We start from the raw sequence: 23,049 nt of genomic DNA, 5'->3' as shown, positions 1-23,049 counted from the left end.
TCTCAGGGCTCCCACCGCCTCCTGGTCAGTCACCAGCACTCCGCCTTCCTCAAGGGGACAGTCGGGTTGGCACTTGATTTCCTCTGGCATGTGTGGGGCGGGGTGCTTAGTGTCCTTCCCCTTGGAGGACCCCCTCCCTGGCTGAGAGGTGCTGGCTTCTAGGGAGTCTGCCTTCTGGTGTTGGGGGACAGAGTGCCCCCTCCCGGCAGGAGCTCAGAGGAACAGCCAGGGCACCCTGGGGAGATGATGGTCGGCTTTCAGCAGGGCTCTCCGCCTGCGCCCTCCCCCTCCTATCTTTCACCACCCTGAAGCCAACTGTCCTCCTCTCCGGAGCTGGGAGCTGTGAGCGACATGGGGCAGCCTCACCCGGCAGTGACTCGGAGAGGGTTGGGAGGGATTTCCGGACCCAGAGAGGAGATATTTTGGGGTAGAGGGCCTTTCCAGAACCCATGACATCACATACTTTCGGGAGCCCCAACCGATCCTCTAATCTATGGTTCTTTCTTGGGCATCCTAGGCCTGCTTGAGGTCCTGGCTTCACATTTTAGGGTTTCTTTGGAGCCTGTAGACGGTCCTGTATAGGGGGTGTGAAAGAGGTCGGGAGGGTGTGTGTTTCTGAACTGGACACGGAGGTGTAGAGGTGAGAGCTGTGCCCCTCCGTGCGTAGGGTGTGCAGGGGGTCCCTGCCCCTCCTGAAGTTACGTGGTCTGAGAAGGGGTGGGCTTTGCTGTTGTTCTGTGTGAGTGTGTGCATGGGAGATGGGCACAGCCTTCACTGTGTCTTGCTGCCTCTGGGGGGACCCTGAGATCAGAGCTCACCCTGCCATTTATTCCCTCAGGAACTTGGGGTGGTAGGTTTCATGCAGGGAGGGTGGTCAGCAGGCACGTTGGTTGTGACCAATTAAAATGTCAACCTTAGGTGAGTAGGACTTGGGTTTCTCGTTGCTCAGATGGATTTGGGGTTTCGGCAGGTGAAAGCAAGGGTAAAGCAGTAAGGAGGAAAGAAATTGGTGTCCTAGGCCTGCTGCAGGGGGCTTCAGCACATGCCCCCTGCCTCCTGTGGACCACGCAGCATATGGGCGCAGGTGCACGCTCTCCTCAAAGTTGTCTGGTCTCTGCTGGAGCTGTTCTTTGGACAGGCAAGTCCTGGGGCCACGTGAATGTGATGGTAAGTGTGCATGAGTGTGCGATGCTGTGTGTAGGGGATGCTGTGAGTGTGTGTGTGTGTGTGTGTGTGTGTCTGTCTCACTCAGCCTGTCCACTTTTCCACTGGTAACCATATGGGCCTCCAGGCTGCTTCCCCATAGACCTGGATTAGTCCCCCTCCTGCATAGGCCAGAGCCCCAGCACTAGGTGAGTACTGAGTGCAGAGACAGCCTGGAACCCTGTGTTCTTGCCTCCACCTTGGCTTCTGGGCCTGAGAATCAAGTCTGTTTGTTCAGGTTCACTGTGGGGGCACAGAAGAGCTCCGGCATCCCTTCAAGTGTTTCTCTCTGCACCAGGGGCCTGCACCTCCCCACCGTCTTTTTCTACCCTTCACCCACTGTCATGCTTGGAACCAAGTGACCAAGCCCCCAGAGGGCTACAAGTGGACTTCAATGCACCCACAGATATTCTAAGATGTATGTTAAGATGCAGATTCTGACTCAGTAGGTCTGGGATGTCCTGAGAACTTGCATTTCTAACCAGCTCCCAGGGGATGTGATGCCTGGGAATCCTGCTTTGAGTGGTGAGGGCTTAAAAGGCCCTGATGTAGCTAAACTCTGGCCAGACTGATGCTGCTCACCCAGCCAGGGAGCTAACACTCATGGCCACCCCCTAGGTGCCAGGAGCATCACACACTTCGGCTCCTGGGTCTCTTTGCCTACTCTGAGAGAGGTGGCATCATCACAATCCTGTTTTACAGATGGGGAAACTGAGGCTCTGAGAGACTAAGTTCCTGTCCCGGGTCACACGGCTGGTAAGTGGCAAAGCCAGACTTGAACTCTGGTCTGTCTGTGTTCAGGACATGTGAGCCTTCCGCTAAGCCCAGGTGTCTTCCAGAGAGCTCTGAGAGCTGCAGCCAAGGGGAGTGGGTGAGGAGATGGCACGAAGTTGTCAGGAAGCTGTAGGGAGCAGCCCCAGGGGCCGAGGGAAGCAGGTACCAAAGGGGGAATAGTTCTGGAGGGATAAGAGCTAAGTAAGGCTGGCATCTTGCCCCGCCTGCCTACCCGGACCCCTTCCATGAATGGGCTTGCTGTGACCTGTCTCTGTGGGCCCTTTCCGGACAGACTCTCCACCCAGGCACCTAGCATACTGCCATGCTCCCTGCACTCAGGAGCCTGGGCCAGGGGAGGTTGGGTGTGCAGAGTCCTGACCAGGCACCCCAGGTCTCATGCCTACCAGCTGTGTGACCTTGGGCAAATCGTCAGCCTCTTCTGTGCCTCAGTTGTTCCCTCTGTGACATGGGGGATGTATTACAGCTTCCTCACAGGTGGGTGGGTAAGCTTGCATTGAGGATTAAGTCAGTAACATACACCAGCTCAGAGCAGTGCCAGGTACATGGTAAGTGCTCAGTACCGGTAACAATGAACACCTGTTGGCTTGTACCTGAGCGACTAGAGGCCCCCTCTGTGGGCTCAATGTAGGTGTCATGCTCATAGGCTTCTCCTTCCTTCCTTCCCCTCCCCTCCTCCATGTCTTCTTTTATTTAGCAAAATCCAGTTACTTAAGTTATAAAGAAATTGTTTTCAAAGTATTCAGAGGCAGATTAAGCTCTTGCAAAGGAAGCCAAACAGGAGTTCATTTACGATGTGTAGGCCAAGCCATGGGGGGCTGGGGAGGCCAGTGTGGGGCTGGGGCGGCAAGGATGGAGTCCCCACATGTTGGGCGGCCGCAGAGAAGTGACCGCGGGGCGCAGTAGCTGGCTCTCCTGCTCCCAGCCCCACAGGCTGGCTCCACGGGCACGTGGCCTTGGCTGCATCCATGCTGTCCGGAGGCTCAGCATGCCCAGACAGAGCAGGAAGGGGCCTGCCAGGGATCCTGTCCTGCCCTCTCATGTTATCAACCAGCTTCCAGGGCCCAGAGAGGGGCACGACCTGCCTGAGATCACGACTGGGCAGTGGGACAGCCAAATGCAGGTCTTCTAATGCCACTGTGCCCTTGGGGAGGCATCTGAGGGAACCCTTTGGGAACAGACTCATTCCCAAGGGTCAGAACTATCAGGTCTCATCCTCCTTGGTGAGGGCCATCAGTGACTGTACAGGCTGACCTAGCATCCCCCAAAACTCAGCTGCTTTTCCCTTGGCCGGGAGAGGGAGGTGGGCTGGCTGGGATGGGCTGGGGGAGGTCTGTGGGGGCTTAGGCCACTTGGAGTCCCATCTTGAGTCACTTCCCTGCGCTTTAGGCCCTTTTCATATCTGGGGAACCCCCTCCCCACCCCTGCTGGAGTCCAGGTCAGACCTCTGTAATCACTTTTCTCTCTAGTGAGCTTGATATAATCTCCCCGTCCCTGCAAGGGTCTCTCATGACCCAGGGCATCTGCCTCTGTGAGATCCAGATCTCTCATCTCCTGAGCCCCTGGCAATGCATCAGTCTTGGCGGTTGAGCAGAAGAGAACTGTCTGCCGGCAGGTGGAGTCTGACCTGCATTTGGGGGCCTCCCTGGGAGCCATTTGTAGGATTCACTGAGGGTGACTGGATGGGGGAGTGAGGCGGGGCTGGGAGTTTAGGGGGACAACAATCCATCTATAGGGGTCTTCCCTATAGGACCCTGGTTTCCTCATCTGTGCAGGAGCTGGTGATGGTTACGCAACAGACAGACTTGGGCTTGCAAGCCTGCCTCACTGTGTTCCTGCACTGTGACCTTGGACAAGTCACTTAACCTTTCTGGGTCTGGGTTTTCTCATCTGCCAGAGGTGCTATTTGTCCCCTGAGGTGTTTGTGGGGGACACATGCTCTGATGTAGGTCACATACTTAGCTCAGTGCCCTGTCCAGAGTAGGGACTCAGGAGTATTTGCTGGGAGAGGGAACAGGTGATAACTGGGCATGTGTTGGGTCAGTGGACAAGCAGCATTCTGGGGCCCTGAGTCTCATTCCGGGAATTCTGATGGGTGGGATGGGGTGGAGGTTCAGAAGAAAGCTGATTTCTTCAGAAGTTTCCTTGTACCTGGGGAGACTGGTAGGTGGCCAGGAAACGACTAGAGAACAAAGCAGTGCAGCCACAGGCAGGATGTTAAAGTGGACCAAGTGTCAGGGAGGTGGGGGCAAGCAGGTGAGGGAAAGAGCAGAAAGGCAGCTGCCCACTGAGGGGCAGGGTGGGGGATATGCCAACGTGTGTGTGTGTGTGTGTGTAGGAGAGACAGGCAGGCAGAGGGGCTTCATGTGTGGCTGGGCTCTATCTGTACACATCACGAGGGTAGACGAGGACCTTTCTAGTTTCTTTTCTCCATGCTTCCTTCAGCTGCATGACCCCTTGCCCCCGAAGCCTAGTGGCAGTCTTCCTGGGGCAGGCCTCACGCCAGGGTCCAGCTGGTCCCTCCGGGGCAGGATGGGCGCCTCTCTGATCTGGCTTTGGCTTTGAAGCCTCTCCATGTGCTGCACAATTGCCGTGCTTTGCCCCAGGGCCAACAGGCGGGCCAGCCAGGAGGCGCCAGCTCCCACCCTTTCCTGTGGGATGTGAGCTGGGACGTGGGGCTGATGGGCCTGAGCTGTGGGCCCTGGAGGCTGCTAAGCAGGCCAGGAGCTCCCGTGGCTGCCCTTTGCCTCCCCTCTCCTTCCTCTCCTCCCTTCCTCCTGCCTGTGTTCAGAGATTTAAAAACAAGCACCTGTCCGCCCTCCACTTTTCCCCTGGCCGTGGCCCCGCAGCTCCCTGCGGCCTCCCGCGGTGGGTCCTCTAAACACAGGTGCTCTGCATGCCGGAATGGAGTGAAGCCTGAGTTCGAGTTCTCCTATGCTGCCACTGATGTGCTCTGTGCAGACCCCTCTTGGAGCTTTTGCTTCCTCCTCTAAGTCACTGCCTGTCTCCTAATCTTTATTTATCACAAACGGGATTGTTTAGCCTGTGCCAAGAATGGTCCCATTTGGCAGAGTGATTGTGTTCCATGGGAGATACAGAGGCCCACAGCCTATGTGATCGTCTGTATATGTGTCCCAGGTCAGGTGACACTCAGCCAAGGGGTGGAGGTGAGACTGGACATTCCTACCCTCTAGGGGAGGGTCCTGTAGGGACCCCGTTTTGATCTAGATGGTCATGACCCAGGGGGCATGCCTGCAAAATGCATTGAGCCACACCCTTTAAATCTGTGCATATTAAAAGCACATACCACTGACCACCTTTCTGCTCTGGGTACCAAGTACCTTCCAATCAAAAGTGCACACTTACCAAGGGCAGTGAGTGTGATTTCCATTTGCTCTTTTTTGGTATTAGAGGTAGCCAGAGGGCCCCGCTGCTGCCTTTCATGACCTCTAGGGAACCCCTGGGCCGCATAACAAACCCCCTGAATCATGGAGTATTTCCAGTGTGCCAGACATTGTGCCAAGTGCTCTGCCTGCTTGTGGTCTCTTGAGACCCCTGAGGTAGGATCCTGACAACCCACCTGCCTCTTCCATTGCACTGCAGTGAATTATCTGATGTACAAGCTTTGGAAAAGAAAATCTTCTAAAAACTCAAGGCTTTTGGGAGGAAACAAAGGGGGTGCCCAGTAGGAAAAGCTGGCTCAAGGCCTTCCTGCCCTGTCCTATCAAGAGAGACAAGCTGGGGCTCCCACTCGGCTGCTCGCCCAAGCCCAGGGCCTTGATATGGGTGTGTGTGTGTGCATGTGTGTGCACATGTGTGTATGTGTGTGCCTTTTCTTAAAGGAAACTTAAGAGAAACAGTAAGAGGAGACTGATCCAGGGATACCCTAGGTGGTCATGGACAATGGGACAGTAAACAGTGACAAAGTGGTGCCATCTCTCCCCCCTCCACGTTTTCACTCTTGCAGAGGTTCCCATACCCAGCATCCCAACTTAGGTCATAACTGTTCTGGGAGAGGTGGCTCCAGCTGGTAAACCCCACTTGACTGATGGAAAAGCTGAGGCTAGTCTGAGACAGTCAGGCCTGAAGCTGAGACTCCAACCCAAGCATTCTGATGCCAGGTTCTTACAGAGACTTATATGCAAGACTGCCGCTCCCGGGAATCTTATGCCACCTCCTCCCCTACCCCCACCCCAGCTCTCTTTGGGTCTAGGCCAGTGGATGCCCCCCACCCCCACCCCAGCCCCTGCCAGGACCCGTGACCAGCTTGGTAATTTCAAATGGCTACTGCCTAAGGCATGGGGATTGTGTGTACATTTTTGTTCTGTTTCTCAGTTCATCAGGCCTTCCTTTGCCACTGCCTCTGCCAGAGGGAGCTCAGGGAAGACAAAACAAACCCAGGTCCTGGAATCTCCCCCTCTCTTCCCTTCCCAAGGCTGGAAGGTTACCCAGAAGGTCACGGGGTCCTTCCCTCTGCCTCTGGGAGCCTCAGGACCCGTTCAGGGGGCCTCCTTTAGTGGTTGGTTTAATTTCCCTTCTGACACCACTGGGCAGCTGCCACACGACTGGTAGTTTGTAACAGCCCCAATCAGTAAGGAAACTTCTTCCGACCACAGAAGCACAGAACGTAGTAAATGGCTTAAACAGGCATCCCGGCTGCTGGGCTTGTACCCTTTGTTGTTTCAGCCACGAGACATGTGTTTTTCTGGGAATACAGGAAATTATCTCTGCCCTTTGAGGAAGGGCAGAGTTTTTTTCTGCTTGCTTTTGGGGATTCTAGACCATTCCATCGTCCCAGGCGCCCCGGGACCCAGGCTGGCTGAAAGAGATCGGCTGCTGAAACCCTTTGATTCGTAGGGGGCTTCTTCAGTGAGAATCCCTAATACAAAATGTGGCCACTCCTGCCCCAAGCGCAGGATGGGGAGGGGCTTAACTCTAAATCCCAGAGACCAGTCTCACCACTCCTTAGCTGTGTGACCCTCGGCATGTGACCACCTCTCTGTGCCTGTTTCCTCATGTGTAAAGGAGGGGGCAGTACTGGTACTCATGTCATGAAGTAATTGTGGTATTTAAATAAAGTGCTTTAAGCGTACCTCACATGTAGTAAGCACACCATCGGTGTTAATTATTAGTATAAAATACTTATTTTTCTGATTAGAAACATGTCCATTTTCATTATAGAAAAAGAACGACATTCCAAAGAGTAAAAAGGAAAAATTACACTCATGATTGCATCATCAAAAGTCTGACATTTTTGTCTATTTCCTCCCAAAAGGTTTTTCTACATGTATTTATACATGATGATCAGATCTTCTATACAATTTTGCATTCTACGTGTTGTCACTTGACATCTATCCCCGGGTTGCCAACTGTAAACATAACATTTCACCAGGAGGAACACAACATGATTTATTTAACCGTTCTATTGTTGGACATTGAGATTATTTTTCATTTTTCTCTCTATATAATATGCTGGGCATCTTGTTGCAGAAAAGCCTTTGCTGCATGTGGGATTGCCTCCTCGGGCTGGTGGAGACTTCCGCAGGCTTCGATACATATTGCCAGATTGCCTTTCCAAAGAGGCTGTCCCTACCCTGGGGCAGGGTGTTGATGTTGCCTGGTACCAACGGCATTTTAAAGTCGGAGCCGCACTTGGGCAGGGGTGAGGGCCATTTGTTCAGTTCTTCTTTTAAATTATTTCAGGTCTGCCCTCATTCATATGTAAATTTTAACGACTGTATAACACACGTACAGCAAAGTGTACACCTTTCGAGCAGCTGCCTGCATTTTCACAGACTTGACACTCCTGTGTCACCCACCCTGAGTCAAATTACAGAGCATTCCTAATGCCCCCACTGCAAGCTGTCCTGTGCCACTTCTCAGGCACTGCCCCCAAGGGTCGCCAGGATCCTGACTTTTAACAGAAGGTTCGTTTTGCCTGTTTGAACATTCTGTACATCAATGGTGCTGTGTGCGTTTTTGTGGCTCCTTTCATTTAGCGTTGTCTGCAAGAGGCATCTGTGTTGTGGGTAGCAATAGAGGGTTCACTGTCACTGCTGAGTAGCATTCCAGTGTGTGGATGTACCACAACTTTCTTATCCATTTCCCTGTGGATGGACATCTGGCGCTTTCTGGCTTGGGCACTATCCATAGTGCTGCTATGAATGTTCTAGTGTGTGTCGTCTGAGGAGCACACGGATGCTTTTCTGTTGGGCATATGCTTAGGAATGGAGTTGCTGAATCATGGGGTATATGTTTTTTGCTTTCCTGCTCCAGGTTTTATTTTTACTTATTTTTTAAGGTTTTATTTATTTATTTGAGAGACAGCACGAGTGAGTGGGGGAGGGGCAGAAAGGGAGGGAGAGGGAATCTCAAGCAGACTCTGCTCTGAGCATGGAGCCCGATGCGGGGCTCGATCCCAAGACCTCCCAACCCCCCTCTCCCGACATCAGACCTGAGCCAAAATCAAGAGGCAGAAACTTAACTGACTGAGCCATGCAGGTATCCCTTCCAGCTCCAAGTTGTTTTTTTTTTTTTGTTTTTTTAAGATTTTATTTATTTATTCATGAGAGACAGAGAGAGAGGCAGAGACACAGGCAGAGGGAGAAGCAGGCTCCATGCAGGGAGCCTGATGTGGGACTCGATCCTGGGATTCCCAGGATGTGGGATGCCTGATGTGGGCCAAAGGCAGGTGCTAAACCGCTGAGCCACCCAGGGATCCCCCAGCTCTAAGTTTTAAAGAATCACCTAGAAGACAGAAAAATATCCAGAGAAGTTCAGGCCCCACAATTAATTGAGGGGTCCTGGCTCAGCTAAGAGCAATTTGAAGAGTGCTGCTTGATTGTGCTCCCTCTGAAGGCTCACGTCTGGGGCTGTAGTGGCAACCGAGTCAGACCTGCGTCCTGGCCCTCCAGCTCCAATGGGCATGTGACTTCTGACCCCCTGGTGGCCACTCAGTGTCCCCACCCAGAGTCCTCAGCTGACTTAACAATCATCATCACACTGAGGAGGGCAAGCTTGGGCCAGACTCCAGGTGAAACTGAGGGAACCCCACTTTTGGGTATGACAGAAAGCAGGTTGGGCCCTCACAAACCCTTGCAAGCTGTCTCCCTTTCTTTTCACCTTGTATTAAAGGAATCATGCTGGGCACCTGGGTGGCTCTGTCGGTTAAGCGGCCTACTCTTGATTTAGCCTCCTGTCATGATCTCAGGGTGTGTGAGATTGAGCCCCACATCATCTATGCTGAGCACAGAGCCTGCTTGAGATTCTCTCTCCCTCTGCCCTTCCGCACCCTTAAAAAAAATCACACAAACAGCACACATCCACATTGAAAGAGTTAAGTGCTTCAAAAGTAAGAATGAAGGGTACAGTGGGTTGAGCATCCCACTCTTGGTTTTGGCTCAAGTCATGATCTCAGGGTTGTGAGATCGAGCCCTGTCTTGGGCTCAGTGCTTGCTGTGGAGTCTGCTTGGGATACTCTCTCACCTTCTGTCCCCCGCCCTCCCACCCCCACCCCCCCGCCCCATGTATACATGCACGCTCTCCTCTCAAATAAATAAATCTTTTTTTAAAAAAGAATAAGAATGAGAAACTATAAGAACCCCTGTTTACCACCCCCCAAAACCACAGGTAACCACTCTGAACAGTTGGGGGTATTGGGAGAGCCCAGAGTAGAAGTTTGAGGGGCAGCCTGGTTTAAGTCCATTCTGCTACTCATCAACTGTGCAACCTTGGGCAAGTTATTTCAGTTCTCTATGCCTCAGTTTCCCCCTGGAAACTGAGGGCAATAACAGTAGTCACCTCGTAGCGTTGTGAAGAGTGGATGAGTTAATATGTGAAATCACATAGACCAGCCCTGACCCAGGGCAAGCCTTCAAGAAAACTTCTGATCCTTCTAGTCTGTTCTACAGGTTTAGGTTTACCCATTTCCTGTCTTAAATGGGCTTAGGCTGTACATTTCATTCTGTAGTTTTTTTTTTTTCCCACTCAGTGCTCAATCTTTGAGATCTTCTTTCCTCTGATGCTTTCAGAGGATCCTCTCTCCTTGCCTGTCTCTCATGGAGGCCAGTGATTTCTCCCTACCTTTCCCCTCCCCGTCCACAACTTCCCTCAGGAAAGGTTGTTTCTGGGCCTGTTCATACTGAGGTGTAAGTGGCTGATGAGGGAGGCCTCCCCACAGGCTGACATGAAACCAGCCCTGGCCCTGACCAGAGATGTGCCCAGCTTTGGAGGTGAGCCCAACATCTGTCTGTTTTCAGATGCCTGAGGGCACACTAGGGAGTTCCACACACCAACCCAAGAGGCAGGTGCCCTTATTGGTTCCATCTGACCAAAGGGGAGACCAAGGCACAGAGAGGTTGAGTGGCTTCCCCAAAGCCACCCAGCCAGTTTGGGCACAGCAGGGTGGGGGGTGAGGTGGGGAAGGGCTTCAACTGCACCTGTTGGATTGGGAAGCTTGTTTTGGTCACAGCTAAGCTGGAACCCAGCTTCAGCTTAGGGCAGGGGGTAGTCAGGTGGGAGGTTCTGTGTGAACAGCGGGGTGGGGGGGATGGTAGTGGGTTTTGAGGGTGCAGATAGTGTCAGTTTCCATGGTCTTGGCTGAAACTTCAGTCCCTGCTACATTTCCTATAGGACTGGGGAGAGGTAGGAATTTTTTGGGGCGTTAGATCCCCTTGTCCCCTCAGGAGGAGGGTGTTACCTAGGGGTGGAGGCAGGGGAGAAGGTTCTTCAGGGAAACAGCTAGCCCTGCTGTCCGCACGTAGTAGGCACTCGAGGTTCCTGGTGTTACCGAATGCATGAATGGTGGACCCTTGCCAGGCCCAGTTGGCCTGGAGGTCAGATGGTGGGGAGGGCTCAAGGGTCACTTTGGTCCTTGGACGGCCCTCCTTCCAGTTCTTCCTGACCAGACTGAGCACTGGGGGAGGCTGGGAATGGCCCTCAGGTGTTGAGAGTGAGCAGGTGTACTTGAGGGCTGGGCAGGGAATGTCCCCACACCCAGGGTCTCTCCTGGGTCACCCCACCTGCCCTCAGATTCCCCCCCCTTAGCCCTGTACTCATCTCACAGAGCCCCCCAGGCAGGGCCAGGGGAGGAGGCTGAGACGTGAAGGGAGCAACAGCTCTGCGGCTGGGGTGACAGCTTTGACAAGCGGGGTGAGGGTGGGGCAGCCTCACTGTGCTGTGCCACCTGGCCACCCTCTGTCAGAGGACGGCGGACAGGCTCGGGCTATCAACGCCTCTCAAGGCACAGACACCTCGCCGGTCACAGTTCTCTGATACCCTCTCCCAGGAGGCTCACGCAGCCCTGGTCGGGGTGGCTGGGCAGGGATTCCCGCTTCCGTTTTACAAATGAGCAAACTGAGGCTGGCACAGCCAGTGGGAGGCTGAGCAGGGCTTAGCCCAGGTTCTCCCGTGGCAGAGGCAGCTCCGGCTCAGCCTGGGACGGGCACCCAGCCCTTTGTCAGAGAAACAAGGGGCTCGTTCTCCCCCCGGTCCTCCTCGTGCTGGCTGGCACTGCCAGGTCCGGTGCTTCTCCCCCCAGCGGGGACCAACTGAAGTCAGATTGTTCCCAGAAGGATGGGCTCCCCGGCACTGCATGTGTGAGCATGCAGGGGTGCAGGGCACGCAGCTGCAGGGCAGTGGGCTGGGGTCGGAGCCCATGAGGTCTGCACGGCTGCAGTGGGAGGGGGGCGGGGAGGTGAAGACAGGCTACGTCTCTGTAGGAGCAGAGGAACCGGGTGGAGTCCACAGCTGTGTGAAACAGAGAAGGGGGGCGGTGGGGGCATCTGCTCTTTTCTCCCTGGGGACCGTCCTGTTGGGAGCTGGGCAGAGAGACCCTTGGGGCTGAGGCAGCCCCTTCGCTCATTCCTGACCTGGGGGGCAGAGAAGGGAGGAAGGAAGGTGAGTAGGGGTCATTGAGTGCTCAAAGCTCTGAGGTGGATGGTGCAGACCAGCTTTGCAAGGCAGCAGCTGCGGTGGTAGAGGGAGCCCTGGTTGGGGTCAGGTGGCTTGGGCCCCATTGGTGGTCCTGAGCCCACCAGACATGCAACCGGGACAAGCCCCTTCCCAGGTCTGTGTGGAGACAGAGCAGTCACCACGTCCCCCATCCACTGCCCCCATGGGCTGGGGAGCCACTCTGGTGTGAGTTCCAGCTCTGTCTCTGTCACCAGGTACTTAACTTCCCTGTGCCTCTGTTTCTCTTTAGCTGTAACAGGCGAATAATAACCAAAACTGCCTCGTGGGGCTGTTTGAGGTTAAAGTGCTTGGAACAGCGCCCAGCACACAGTAAATGCTCAAATAGATGCAAACTATTATTATTTCCATGATCCATTGGTTTTCACTGAATATTTGCCAGTACCTTCCACTAATGCTGACTTAGTCTGATGTCTGTCTGGCATTAGGCTATGCTGCTTTCCTTTGCTACCCCCCAGAGGTCTGGGTTTCATCCTTAGGATCTCGGGGTGCAGCTCTGGCCTTCAGTCTGTACAGCAGCTGACCCTGCCAAACTTGTGTTTATCCTTTACTTACCCATTCAGCCTACCAAGTGCTACGCTCTGTTCAAGACACATTGTTTTCACTTAACATGCTCACCAAGCTGCTTTTTTTTGTTTTAAGATTTTATTTATTTATTCATGAGAGACACACAGAGAGGGGCAGAGACATAGGCAGAGGGAGAAGCAGGCTCCTTGTCGGGAGCCTGATGCAGGACTCGATCCCAGGACCCCGGGATCATGACCCAAGCCAAAAGCAGACTTTCAGCCACTGAGCCATCCAGCTGCCCTGCTCACCAAGCTTCTGATGTAGAAATTGTTTACAAGTGAGGAAGCTGAAGCTCAGAGAGGTTAAGTGACTTGCCATAGGTCACACAGTCAACAAGTGGCAGAGCTGGGATTTAAGCCCATGTCTGCCCTGTTTCATAATTCTTGCTCAACCATGAAGTCATATGGCCTCTTGTAATATCGCCAGGATGGGACCCTCTCCCAGAATCCTGGGGGCTCTGTACCTCTCGGGGAGTCTCTTAGCTGGGAGGAGCCTTAGGCACCTTTCATTTTGTGCATAGGGAGACAGAGAGGCTCAAAGAGAAGGGATGTGCCATCGTCCCTCAGTGAGCTAGGGACAGAAGGGGCCCAGCTACGGGACTCATTCTGTCTTTTCCTTTTTCTTTTTTTTAAGATTTTATTTATTTATTCATGAGAGACACAGAGAGAGAGAGAGAGGCAGAGACACAGGTAGAGGGAGAAGCAGGCCCCATGCAGGGAGCCCACCTTGGGACACGATCCCCGGCCTCCAGGATCAGGCCCGGGGCTGAAGATGGCGCTAAACCGCTGAGCCACCCGGGTGCCCCATTCTGTCTTTTCCTCCAGTTTCTAGACTAGGCCTGGGGCCTTAGGCCCCCATCCCACTGAAACCCATGCACAATCAGGGCTGACATCCTAAGTGGCGGGAGCCCTCCATGGACCCTTGCAGGCCCAGGTACCCTGAAGCGACCATCTCTGCACAGGGTTGTAATGGCCTGTGCACTTGCTTTTCTCACTCACTGGAATGTAACTCCCCAAGCTCAGTGAATATAGGTAGCTTGCTGCTGTGTCGCCAGTACCTGATGTGTAAATAGTAATCATTCCCTGCACACATTCCTAGAACATCCACCACGTCCCAGGCCCTGGGCTGAAGGCTGAAGGCACAGCAGACAAAATGCCTACCCTCAGGGGAGTTTGCATTCCTAGTGAGAAAGAGATAGACCGTGAATGAAATAACTTAGCAAAAATGCATAATAGTTAAGATGGTGATAAGGGTAATGGGGAAACACACAGAAGGGAGTGTTGGGGAGGCAGGTAGGAGGGGCATCCCAGACTGAGGGAGGAGCAAGTGCAAAGGCCCTGAGGTGCGAGCTTGCCTGCGGTGTTTAAGGGAGTGTCAGGAGGCTGGAGGGTGTGGCTGGAACATGTGGAACAACAGAGAAAGTGTGGGGAGATGGGGTCAAGAGGGGACCATGCAGTGAGGATGGATCACAGAGGGCTTTTAGGGTAAGGACTTTGGCTTTTACTCCAAGTGAAACGGGAGCCATTGACAGTTCTAAGCAGGGGGAGGGACAGGATCTGACTTAGATTTAATAGGATCCCTCTGATTACTGAGTTGCGAGTAGAATGTTGTAGGGCAAGAAAGGAGAAGTCTGAACATTAGGGGGCTCCTTAAGATAAGGCAAGCTACAGGTTGGGAGGCATGGATGGCAGGGAGGTGGTGGTGGCAGGGCTGTATCTGAGGTCAGATCTGCCAGGATCACCATGTGGCCTGACAGAAAGCAAGGAGTCAAGATTGACTCCAACTATCTGGGACCGATCTGCTGCAGTTAACGAAGAAGAGATGGTCTCCGCTTCTGGCCCAGGAACCAGAAACCCTGGGTTCAAGTCTCACCTCTGTCACCCTCTTGTTGGGTGACCTTGGTCCCTTCTCCCTTCTGGGCCTCAGTGTGTCCTCCTGTACAATGGGTGCAGTCCCTTAGTCCTGGCCCCCTCCCTGAGACTGAGTGCTTTAGGGGGGACTGGCCCCTCACACACCTGCCCCCCTCGCCCGCAGGGAGCCCGTGCCAGTGGCCGCCATGGCATCGCGCATCGGGCTGCGCATGCAGCTCATGCGGGAGCAGGCGCAGCAGGAGGAGCAGCGGGAGCGCATGCAGCAGCAGGCTGTCATGCATTACATGCAGCAGCAGCAGCAGCAGCAGCTGGGCGGGCCGCCCACCCCGGCCATCAACACCCCCGTCCACTTCCAGTCTCCGCCACCGGTGCCCGGGGAGGTCCTGAAGGTAGGGCCTGTCCTAAAGCAAAGCCTGTCCCTGCCTGCCCTGCTTCTAGGAGCCCTAGAACCCTTGCCTTCTCCCCCCGCCCCAGGTGCAGTCCTACCTGGAGAACCCCACCTCCTACCACCTGCAGCAGTCCCGGGACCAGAAGGTGCGAGAGTACCTGTCCGAGACCTACGGGAACAAGTTTGCCGCCCACATCAGCCCTGCGCAGGGCTCCCCGAAGCCCCTGCCTGCTGCCTCCCCAGGGGTGCGGGCTGGACATGTGATGTCCTCCTCCGCCGGCAACAGTGCTCCCAACAGCCCCATGGCCATGCTGCACATTGGCTCCAACCCCGAGAGGGAGGTAAGTGAGGGGTGGCCGGTGGTGGCCGTGAGCAGAGTGGCTGCTGGGTGCTGTGCTCCTGCGGTTCCTAGTCTGACGGCAGAGGCAAGGTGCTGCTGGTACAGTACCTCCCAGTCTGAGGGAGACACAGCCCTGTTCTCAGGGAGCCCCAGTCTGAGGAGAGACACAGCTCTGCCCCCAGGGAGCCCCAGTCTGAGGGGAGACACAGCCCTGCCCTCGGGGAGCCCCAGTCTGAGGGGAGACACAGCCCTGCCCCCAGGGAGCCCCAGTCTGAGGGGAGACACAGCCCTGCCCTCAGGGAGCCCCAGTCTCATGGGAAAAGCCTCATCCCTACTTTTGAAAGCTCTGCTAGGAGAAACGAGAGAGTCCTAGAGGAAAGCCCAGCACACCTGCACAGCCATGTCCAGAGATAAAGTATATAAAGCAATCTTCTTGGGCAACTTGGCTTCTGGGGAAGAGCCTTGGCCTTGGGCCTGTGGGACCTGGACAACTCGCACTCTCTCTGGACCTTTTTCCTTTCCCCCGGAGATTAGCAGGTTAGGTGACGTGGGCTCCAAGGTCCCTTCAGGTCAGTGTCTGTCCCAGGGCCCTTTCTCCGTGCTTTTCTCCTAGCGGGCCCTCCCCAGATGGACTTTTCTCTTTCAGTTTGACGTCATTGACAACATTATGTGTCTGGATGATGTCCTGGGCTTCATCAATCCTGAAACTCAGATGCCCAACACGGTACTGCTGGCCAGGGTGGGGTGGGCATGTCAGAGGGAGGAGGGAGAGGTTCTATAGTGGCTTTGAGCCTGGAAGGTACCAGAGACAGGGGCCTCACCTGGGCAGAGCCATGTTGCTGAAGAGATAAGAGTCACCTCTGTGACAAAGCCCAAGGCCGAGCAGAATTATGAATCCACAGAGGCGTGCTCAGGCTGCGTGCATGATGGGGCTTCAGTGTGGAGTGGTGGCTGGGCAGTTGGGGAAGGCTTCCTGGGGGAGGGGTGGCTAGGGGAAGGGCAGGAGGTAGTGGTGCTGGGCCTCAGCAGAGGGGAGGCAGGGAAAGCATTCCTGGAGGGGAGTAGGTGGCCTTGAGCTGATGAGTTCTTCTGGGATCTGGGGCTTCCCTCCTCTAAAAAGCCTAGGACCCAGGGGGGACAGGCCTGTGTCCCTCACCGCAAGGGACGAGTGCTGGGGGGCTGGCTCTGTCCCCTCCCTCCAGCAGCCTCCTGGCAGTGTGAATGTTCTCTGGGCCTCCCAGGCAGAGGTGAGATAGCCGATGGGAAGGAGCCAGCCTTAGACTAGAGAGGCCTAGCTTCTGGCCTTGGTGAGTCCCTTAATTGTTCTGAACCCCAGTGTTCCCAGAAGCAAAATGGGGGTGATGCCGTCTAGCCACAGGAAATGGGAACGAGCCCTGCATAGGCTGATAGATACTCACACGGAGCAGGTGTGCCTGCCCCTTTTTGGAAGGCCGTAAACCTCAGCTGCTCACGTCTGCCACTTGAGACTGAGCCTACTACCCTGACTGTGGCCCCAGCTCCTACCCATGAGGGGAAGCCCCCAAATCTTGCAGTAGGAAGCCCCACTGCCCTGGCAACGTTGCCCCATGGCTCAGCTGGGACTGGTCAGGGCCAGTTGGGTCTGAAACCTGCTGCCAGCAGAGCACCAAAGGCTGGGGAGGAGCAGACGTCCAGAAGGCACAAGTATTTGGTCCCTCTAGCACTTTCCATGTATCTGATAGGATGCCCGTGTACCACTAGGCTTCTGGCCCTGTGATTGCTCGGCGTGTTCCTATGGCAGGAGCTGGGGTGACCATTCCTGAGCTCAAATCTCTCCCTGCCAGGCTTCTGCTTAACCCCCCCACCGGCAGCCCATTACAACATGCCAGGCTCTTTGCAAGTTCAATCTGGAAGCCCAGGGTCTGGTGGCATCTCCCAGCCTGCTCACATCACACTGTCCGCTTCTGCGGCTTGAGCTTCTGCCAGTGACAGCCAGCTCTGTCCAGCTCTGTCCTGCCCTGCATCTTTGCTCAGCTGTCCCTCTGCCTGTCGAGTTTTTTCACCTCTCTGCTCAGAGCTCAATTCAAATACCACACCCTCCAGAAACCTTCCAGAAACTCCAGAATAAGATTACGTGCTTCTCCCCTGGGCTTCCTAATGCCTGGGACTTAATCCCCTCATCTGTCACCCTCAGGGCTGAGGCCTGGTGCAATCACTCCGCAGGGCTTCCAGCCACTAGACTGGTTGGTTGCTCCCAGAGGGCAGGAGCCACACCTTATTGAGCTCCCAAGCCTACAGACTTTCCTGTGGAGCTGCTGGTTGGAGAGGCCCAGTGTGGATTTTGACATCCTCGTGCTGGCTGTGGACCCCTTAGAACTGAAAGCAGGACCCCGGGGGACATCAGTGCAGCTTCCCCTTGGTGTCCCTGGGAGTGGCTTTCCCCCGGATGATGGGCCCATGGAGAGGGGGTGCTCACCGCGTCCCTCTCCCCACCTCACCCCACAGTTGCCCCTGTCTAGCAGCCACCTGAACGTGTACAGTGGTGACCCTCAGGTCACAGCCTCCCTGGTGGGCGTCACCAGCAGCTCCTGCCCTGCTGACCTGACCCAGAAGCGAGAGCTTACAGGTACCACCTCCCTGTCTCACGGTGCTCCCCACTCCCAAGTCCTCCCTTTTCTCCTGCCTCCCTCCCAGCTCCTCTCTCCTTCTCCCCCAACCTCCAGACGCTGAGAGCCGGGCCCTGGCCAAGGAGCGGCAGAAGAAAGACAATCACAACCTAAGTGAGTCCCGCTGGCGCCTTCTCCCTGCCTCCCTTGTCCTTGCTCTCATCTGGGCTGCCTAGAAAGCCTCTCTGATCTGAGCCCCAAGGTTGGCAGGGAGAGTTTACTTAAAAAAAAAAAAAAAAAGCCACTCTGACCTGCATGGGTTCTAGGAAGGCTTCCCTACTCGAGATCTTACATCCTCCATGGGTGGGACTTGGGGGGGTTCAGCACTGCCCTCTGCCCTCAGCCCCTCTTTAGGAGGGGATGGGGGAGCAATATTCACAGAATCCCCAACACTTCAGAATGAATGGGTTTATCATATCGGATCAGATCATTGCCTGTAGGGAAGGAGTCCTAGCCCTGTGGCCGGGCGCGGCTACCCCTGGCAGCTTTGCTGTGCTACCAGCTGACCAGGTGACTCTGCCTCTAAGAGCCCCTTGGTTGTTCTGGCCCCGCATTCCCATAACAGTCCCCTTCCGTGAGTCCCCCATTACTTCCCAGAAGGGCCGAGGCATCCCTCCCTGGGCTGGGCCCCTTCTCCCCCACAGGGGTCCTCATCCTTCTAATTGCTCCCTCTGGGACTTGTTACCTCTAGTTGAAAGGAGGCGGAGGTTCAACATCAATGACCGCATCAAGGAGCTGGGCATGCTGATCCCCAAGGCCAATGACCTGTGAGTGGTTTCCGGGAGGGAAGGGGGAAGGGTTGGGGCTGTGGGGGGTGGGGAGTGTTGGCAGGTGACTCACCTGTATTTCCTGCACCGGACCTGGGCCTGCGCTGGTTGCCAGAGGGCTGAGGAGACAATCCCATGGTTGGGTACTACCTTCTAAAAGCTTATCATCTATTAGGGGAAAGAAGATCCCTCCACCCAAATCAGAACAGCTTGAGACAGATGAGCAAAATCCCGGAAGTGAGGCTGGGGCGGGGGCTTCCTGGAGGAGGAGTCATGCTAGGAACCTATGGCAAGGGCCTGGGACTACCACAGAGGGATGTTCAGGGCCATGAGGAGTGAGAGTGGGGGACACATATGATGGGTTCTGGTGGCAGAAATGGAAGGCCTAGGGAAGGAGGCTGCTCTGAATTATTTGCTTCCATGGGGTTAGTGAGGTGGGTAGTGGCAGCAAAGTCACCTGGCATAGTAGGGGGTCCGTTCTGTGCAGATGGAGCCTGGCCTCCTCCACAGATGGGAGTTGTTCGTGTCTAAGGTTTGCGGGCAAAGTTGGGATGTGCAGCATAGACTTCTGGAATGAAAGCAGGGTTTTGCTTCCACCTGCGGAGCACTTGGCAAATACCTGGCCGCTCCTGACGCTGTCTGGCCTGCAGGGACGTTCGCTGGAACAAGGGCACCATCCTCAAAGCCTCTGTTGATTACATCCGGAGGATGCAGAAGGATCTGCAGAAGTCCCGGGAGCTTGAGAGCCACTCTCGGCGCCTGGAGATGACCAACAAGCAGCTCCTGCTCCGCATCCAGGTCTGGCCCCCACACTTGGACTGGTTGGGTAGCTCTGCCTCCCGACCCCAGCCTGGCTCTTGACCTCAGGGGCAGTGCTTACACCTCTGACATTGGGGGAACGGGGATGATTGCCCACGAAGAGGGAGGACGGGTTGGTTGGCTAACAGGCAAACCCCAGCAACTTTAAGCAACAGATACCAGCTAGCAGTTAGGTTCTGTGAGGCCCTCATTCTGGGACCCAGGCCAAGTGACAGGCCCATCTAGAGTGGGCTCTTAAAGCCATGCGTAGCTCTTAAGGTGACACCTGTGGCTTCTGCTCACATTTCCCTGATCAGTGCAAGTACAGGCCTACACCTCACCTCAGGGGATGGGGAAGTGTGAACCTACTGCGAGGGTGGGAGGTGGGGAGGGAGGCAGAGATCTGGAAAGTGGCCGAGTGCCCAGTCTCACCACTGGAGACAAGCAAGGCTTGGGAGACTCCTGCCTACCACCTGGAGCCCAAGGTTGTAGTCCTGGCTGTGCTCGGGGTCTCTGCCTTCTTTGGATCTGAGGCTGGTTGTCCCTGCGAAGGGCGGGTGGGTGGCAGCCTTCTGATTCGTCCATTTCTCAGAGGAGATAGTACAATTGACATTACAATCCAGCACACATAGCCACACTCCAAGTGAAAAATCAAAGTTTCATGAAAGAACCCTCCTTCTTAATAGAGGCAGTGCATTCTGATCATTTCTATTCTGGTCCGGTCTAGGCAAGTCTATTTCAATTTAAGAAGAAAAAAATAGAGAGTGAGCTGGTCAAGACTCACTACAGTGGTTTCACAAGCCACTAATGAGTTGTGACTTGTAGTTTGAAAAAACACCGGTCTAGACTCTGGAGCTACCCTATACTTGCTTCCAGCTGAGCCAGTCTGTGGTCCGGGGGTGCCACAAGGGGAGGGGCAAGGGCAGCTGGTGCCCGTGGGTGTGCGCCCCAGCCCTCTCTGCCCCACCTTGCAGGAGTTGGAGATGCAGGCTCGAGTGCATGGCCTCCCCACCACCTCCCCATCAGGCGTGAATATGGCTGAGCTGGCCCAGCAGGTGGTGAAGCAGGAGCTGCCTAGTGACGAGGGCCCCGGGGAGGCCCTGCTGTTGGAGCCCGAGGTCCCGGATCCCGAGCCCCTGCCGGTGGTGCCTCCCCAGGCCCCGCTGCCCCTGCCAGCCCAGCCACCTCAGCCGCCGTCCCCATTCCACCACCTGGACTTCAGCCACAGCCTGAGCTTTGGGGGCGGGGGCGATGAAGGGCCCCCAGGCTACCCCGAGCCTCTGGGGCCCGAGCATGGCTCCCCGTTCCCTAACTTGTCCAAGAAGGATCTGGACCTCATGCTTCTGGACGACTCCCTGCTACCCCTGGCCTCCGACCCTCTCTTCTCCACCATGTCCCCCGAGGCCTCCAAGGCCAGTAGCCGTCGGAGCAGCTTCAGCATGGAGGAAGGCGACGTGCTGTGACCCTGACTGCCGCTGCCCTGCCGGGCCGGGGCTGGGGCCACGTCCCTCCCCACCTTCGGGCTGCACTTGTGTGTGAAGTAGCCAACTGCCCTGCCTCACTCCTCCCTGTTGGCCCCCTGTCTGGACTTAGTGCCTGCTTGGCAGCCTGTGGGGATCGGGACTCCCCGGGGATAGTCCTCCCGAAGGGGCTGGGGGAGAAGAGCCCTTCGGCCCAGCTCCTGGAGGTGAAGCCATGAGGGGAAGGGAGGGGACAGGGGTGCTAGAGGTAAGAAGAGGTCCTGGGAGGGTTCTGTCATCTGGGTCTGATCCCCACCCCTGCTGGTGAAGGAGGACACGCCAGAGCAGGGGGTTCAGGAAGTTCCTTCTCCGAGGCAGCGACTGGTCCAGGGGGTGCCCAGGCCTGCCTTTCTGGGACTCAGATGGCAACAAGTCTGTCCTCCAGCCTGGCACCCCCACCCCCCTTTGGTGCTAACAGCTCTCTACCAGGTGGTATGAGGGCGGGGGGCGGCCGGAAGAGGGGGCGCCGGGTTCCTGTTAGAGCACGGGGTCACTGCTGGAAAAGCAGCTCCCTCCAGGCTCCCCACTTTGTGCCTTTAGTAAACACTGTGCTTTGTACCCGCTTGTCCAGTCTCCTTGGTGTGGTCTGGGGCTGACACACGGGGGAGGGTTTGACCCAGTGCACACGGTTACGGATTTGGAATTCAAAAACCCTTGATGGGGCTCTGGGTAGGGGGATACAGAGAGGAAGGAACAAGCCCGTCATTGGGTCCCCCCACCTCCCAGACTTGCCTCATGGCAAGCTGGGGATGTGGCCTGACTTGGGGGCCTTGGGTACTTGAGGGGGGTCACTGTCCCTCCTCCTGGCCACAAGATGGCGCTGCAGCCACGCGGTTCCACACCTCCAGCTGTGGTCTGAGACAGCTGCGCTGGGTGGTGCGGGGACCCCGCTGCTCAGAAGCCAAGTCTTCCGTTCTTAGAGGCTGCTTTGGGGCACCCCTGGCTCGGGGTGGGGGGTGCATATTTCTCCTGGTCCTGGACGCCTGTTTTAGTGGTGGCCTCTCCTGAATTTTCTCCCTCCCTGGGTGGGCTGACAGCTGCTTGAGAAAGAAGGTGGGGCAGGCAGCTCTGTGGAGGCAGGGCTGGCCGCCTCTGCTCTTTGACGGCCCTAGCAGGACAGGCCCTCTAGGCACTGAGGAGCTGAGTCCTCTGGGCTTGGGGAAAGAGGACCTCAACTGAACTAATTTGGGGGGAGGCAGGAGTACCAGGTTCTGGGTAGATGCAAGGATGAGGGCCCCATTCCCCTGCTCTGGCACTGTCTGGCAGTGAGGCCTCTGCAAATCCTTTCCTCTCTCTGGGCTTCTAATCCCCATGCGCCTCTGCTCTGAGACCCTGGGATTTTATGACCTCACCCAGGATGGGGAGGTAGGCTTGGGGCGGAGAGGGGCAGAGTGGCAGCCTCTTGAGTCCCAGGGGTCTTGGGGGAGGGAGGACAGGGTCTGGTTCTCTTCCAACTCTTCCCACAGTCTTCAGGCAGAGACCAAAATGGTTTTTCCCTCACGGGGCCCTAAGAGGCCGAAGGGGCCTAATTTAAAAAAAATTAAGAATCCCAGGATGAAAATGGCTAAGAGGGCAATTTCCTCTGTGCAGAACTGGAGATCAAATCAACATTGGAGCAATTAACGTGTGAGGGGAGAGAAGGGAAGGGAGCCGGGTGTGTGGGTGCCCATGGTGGCTGGACCGGCAGAGGCTGCGGGATTAATCTCAAGGTCAGATGGAGCCGCGGATGACCTTGCGGAGTTGGAGCCAGCCCAGGAGCAGTGGCATCTCCCCCTGCCCCACAGTCCCTCCTTGGGACACCCCCACCACACATGCACTCAGCCCCTCCTGGGGCAAGCCCTGGCCTCTCACTGGGAGAGAGCCGATGGGCCCAGGCTTGGGCCCTGTGGACCCTGGAGCGGGAGGGGCTGGCAACTCCCAAGTCCAGTCCTTCAGGCAAAATTGGGGACTCTCCCATCCTGTTTTGTTCTCCTTCATCCTGGGGATCCAGGCAGTGGAGTGGAGAGCCGCCCTTCTGCTTCCTTGTGCAACCCGTCAAGACCGCTGTATTCCCCAGCCACCTGCCTGCTGGCTTCCTGTCCCCGAGGGCCCATCAGCCCCGCCACCACTTGCAGCCTGGGAAGCAGGGCCTGGACCCTCCTTGGCGCCGATGAAGGGTGTGAGGAGTTCTGCCCACAAGGGGGCGCCAC

The 23,049-nt window shown here is 55.9% G+C and overlaps 1 protein-coding gene across 9 annotated transcripts in view; it reads left to right on the top strand.

Annotated features, from left to right (window-relative positions):
• Window positions 1-21,418, top strand: part of TFEB (transcription factor EB) — a 55,403-nt gene extending 33,985 nt beyond the window's left edge. For 5 of the 9 annotated variants that reach the window (XM_049092101.1, XM_025418742.3, XM_035697683.2 and 2 more), the window contains 8 exons: window positions 14,566-14,791; window positions 14,877-15,131; window positions 15,777-15,854; window positions 17,615-17,735; window positions 17,833-17,889; window positions 18,467-18,542; window positions 19,193-19,340; window positions 20,315-21,418. In XM_049092101.1, coding sequence (XP_048948058.1) covers window positions 14,588-14,791; window positions 14,877-15,131; window positions 15,777-15,854; window positions 17,615-17,735; window positions 17,833-17,889; window positions 18,467-18,542; window positions 19,193-19,340; window positions 20,315-20,803 — 1,428 coding nt within the window. In that variant the 5' untranslated portion in view covers window positions 14,566-14,587 and the 3' untranslated portion in view covers window positions 20,804-21,418. Of the gene's footprint in view, window positions 1-970; window positions 1,168-1,905; window positions 1,960-14,565; window positions 14,792-14,876; window positions 15,132-15,776; window positions 15,855-17,614; window positions 17,736-17,832; window positions 17,890-18,466; window positions 18,543-19,192; window positions 19,341-20,314 lie in introns of those variants that run through there. The other 4 variants (XM_035697678.2, XM_025418744.3, XM_025418746.3 and 1 more) reach the window with 2 other exon arrangements.
• The last annotated feature ends 1,631 nt before the right edge of the window (window positions 21,419-23,049 follow it).

Source organism: Canis lupus, chromosome 12 (assembly GCF_003254725.2).
Source record: "Canis lupus dingo isolate Sandy chromosome 12, ASM325472v2, whole genome shotgun sequence".
In the NCBI taxonomy this organism is placed as follows: Eukaryota; Metazoa; Chordata; class Mammalia; order Carnivora; family Canidae; genus Canis; species Canis lupus.
Note: the sequence above shows the minus strand (reverse complement) of the source record. Positions and strands in the feature narration are given on the sequence as shown.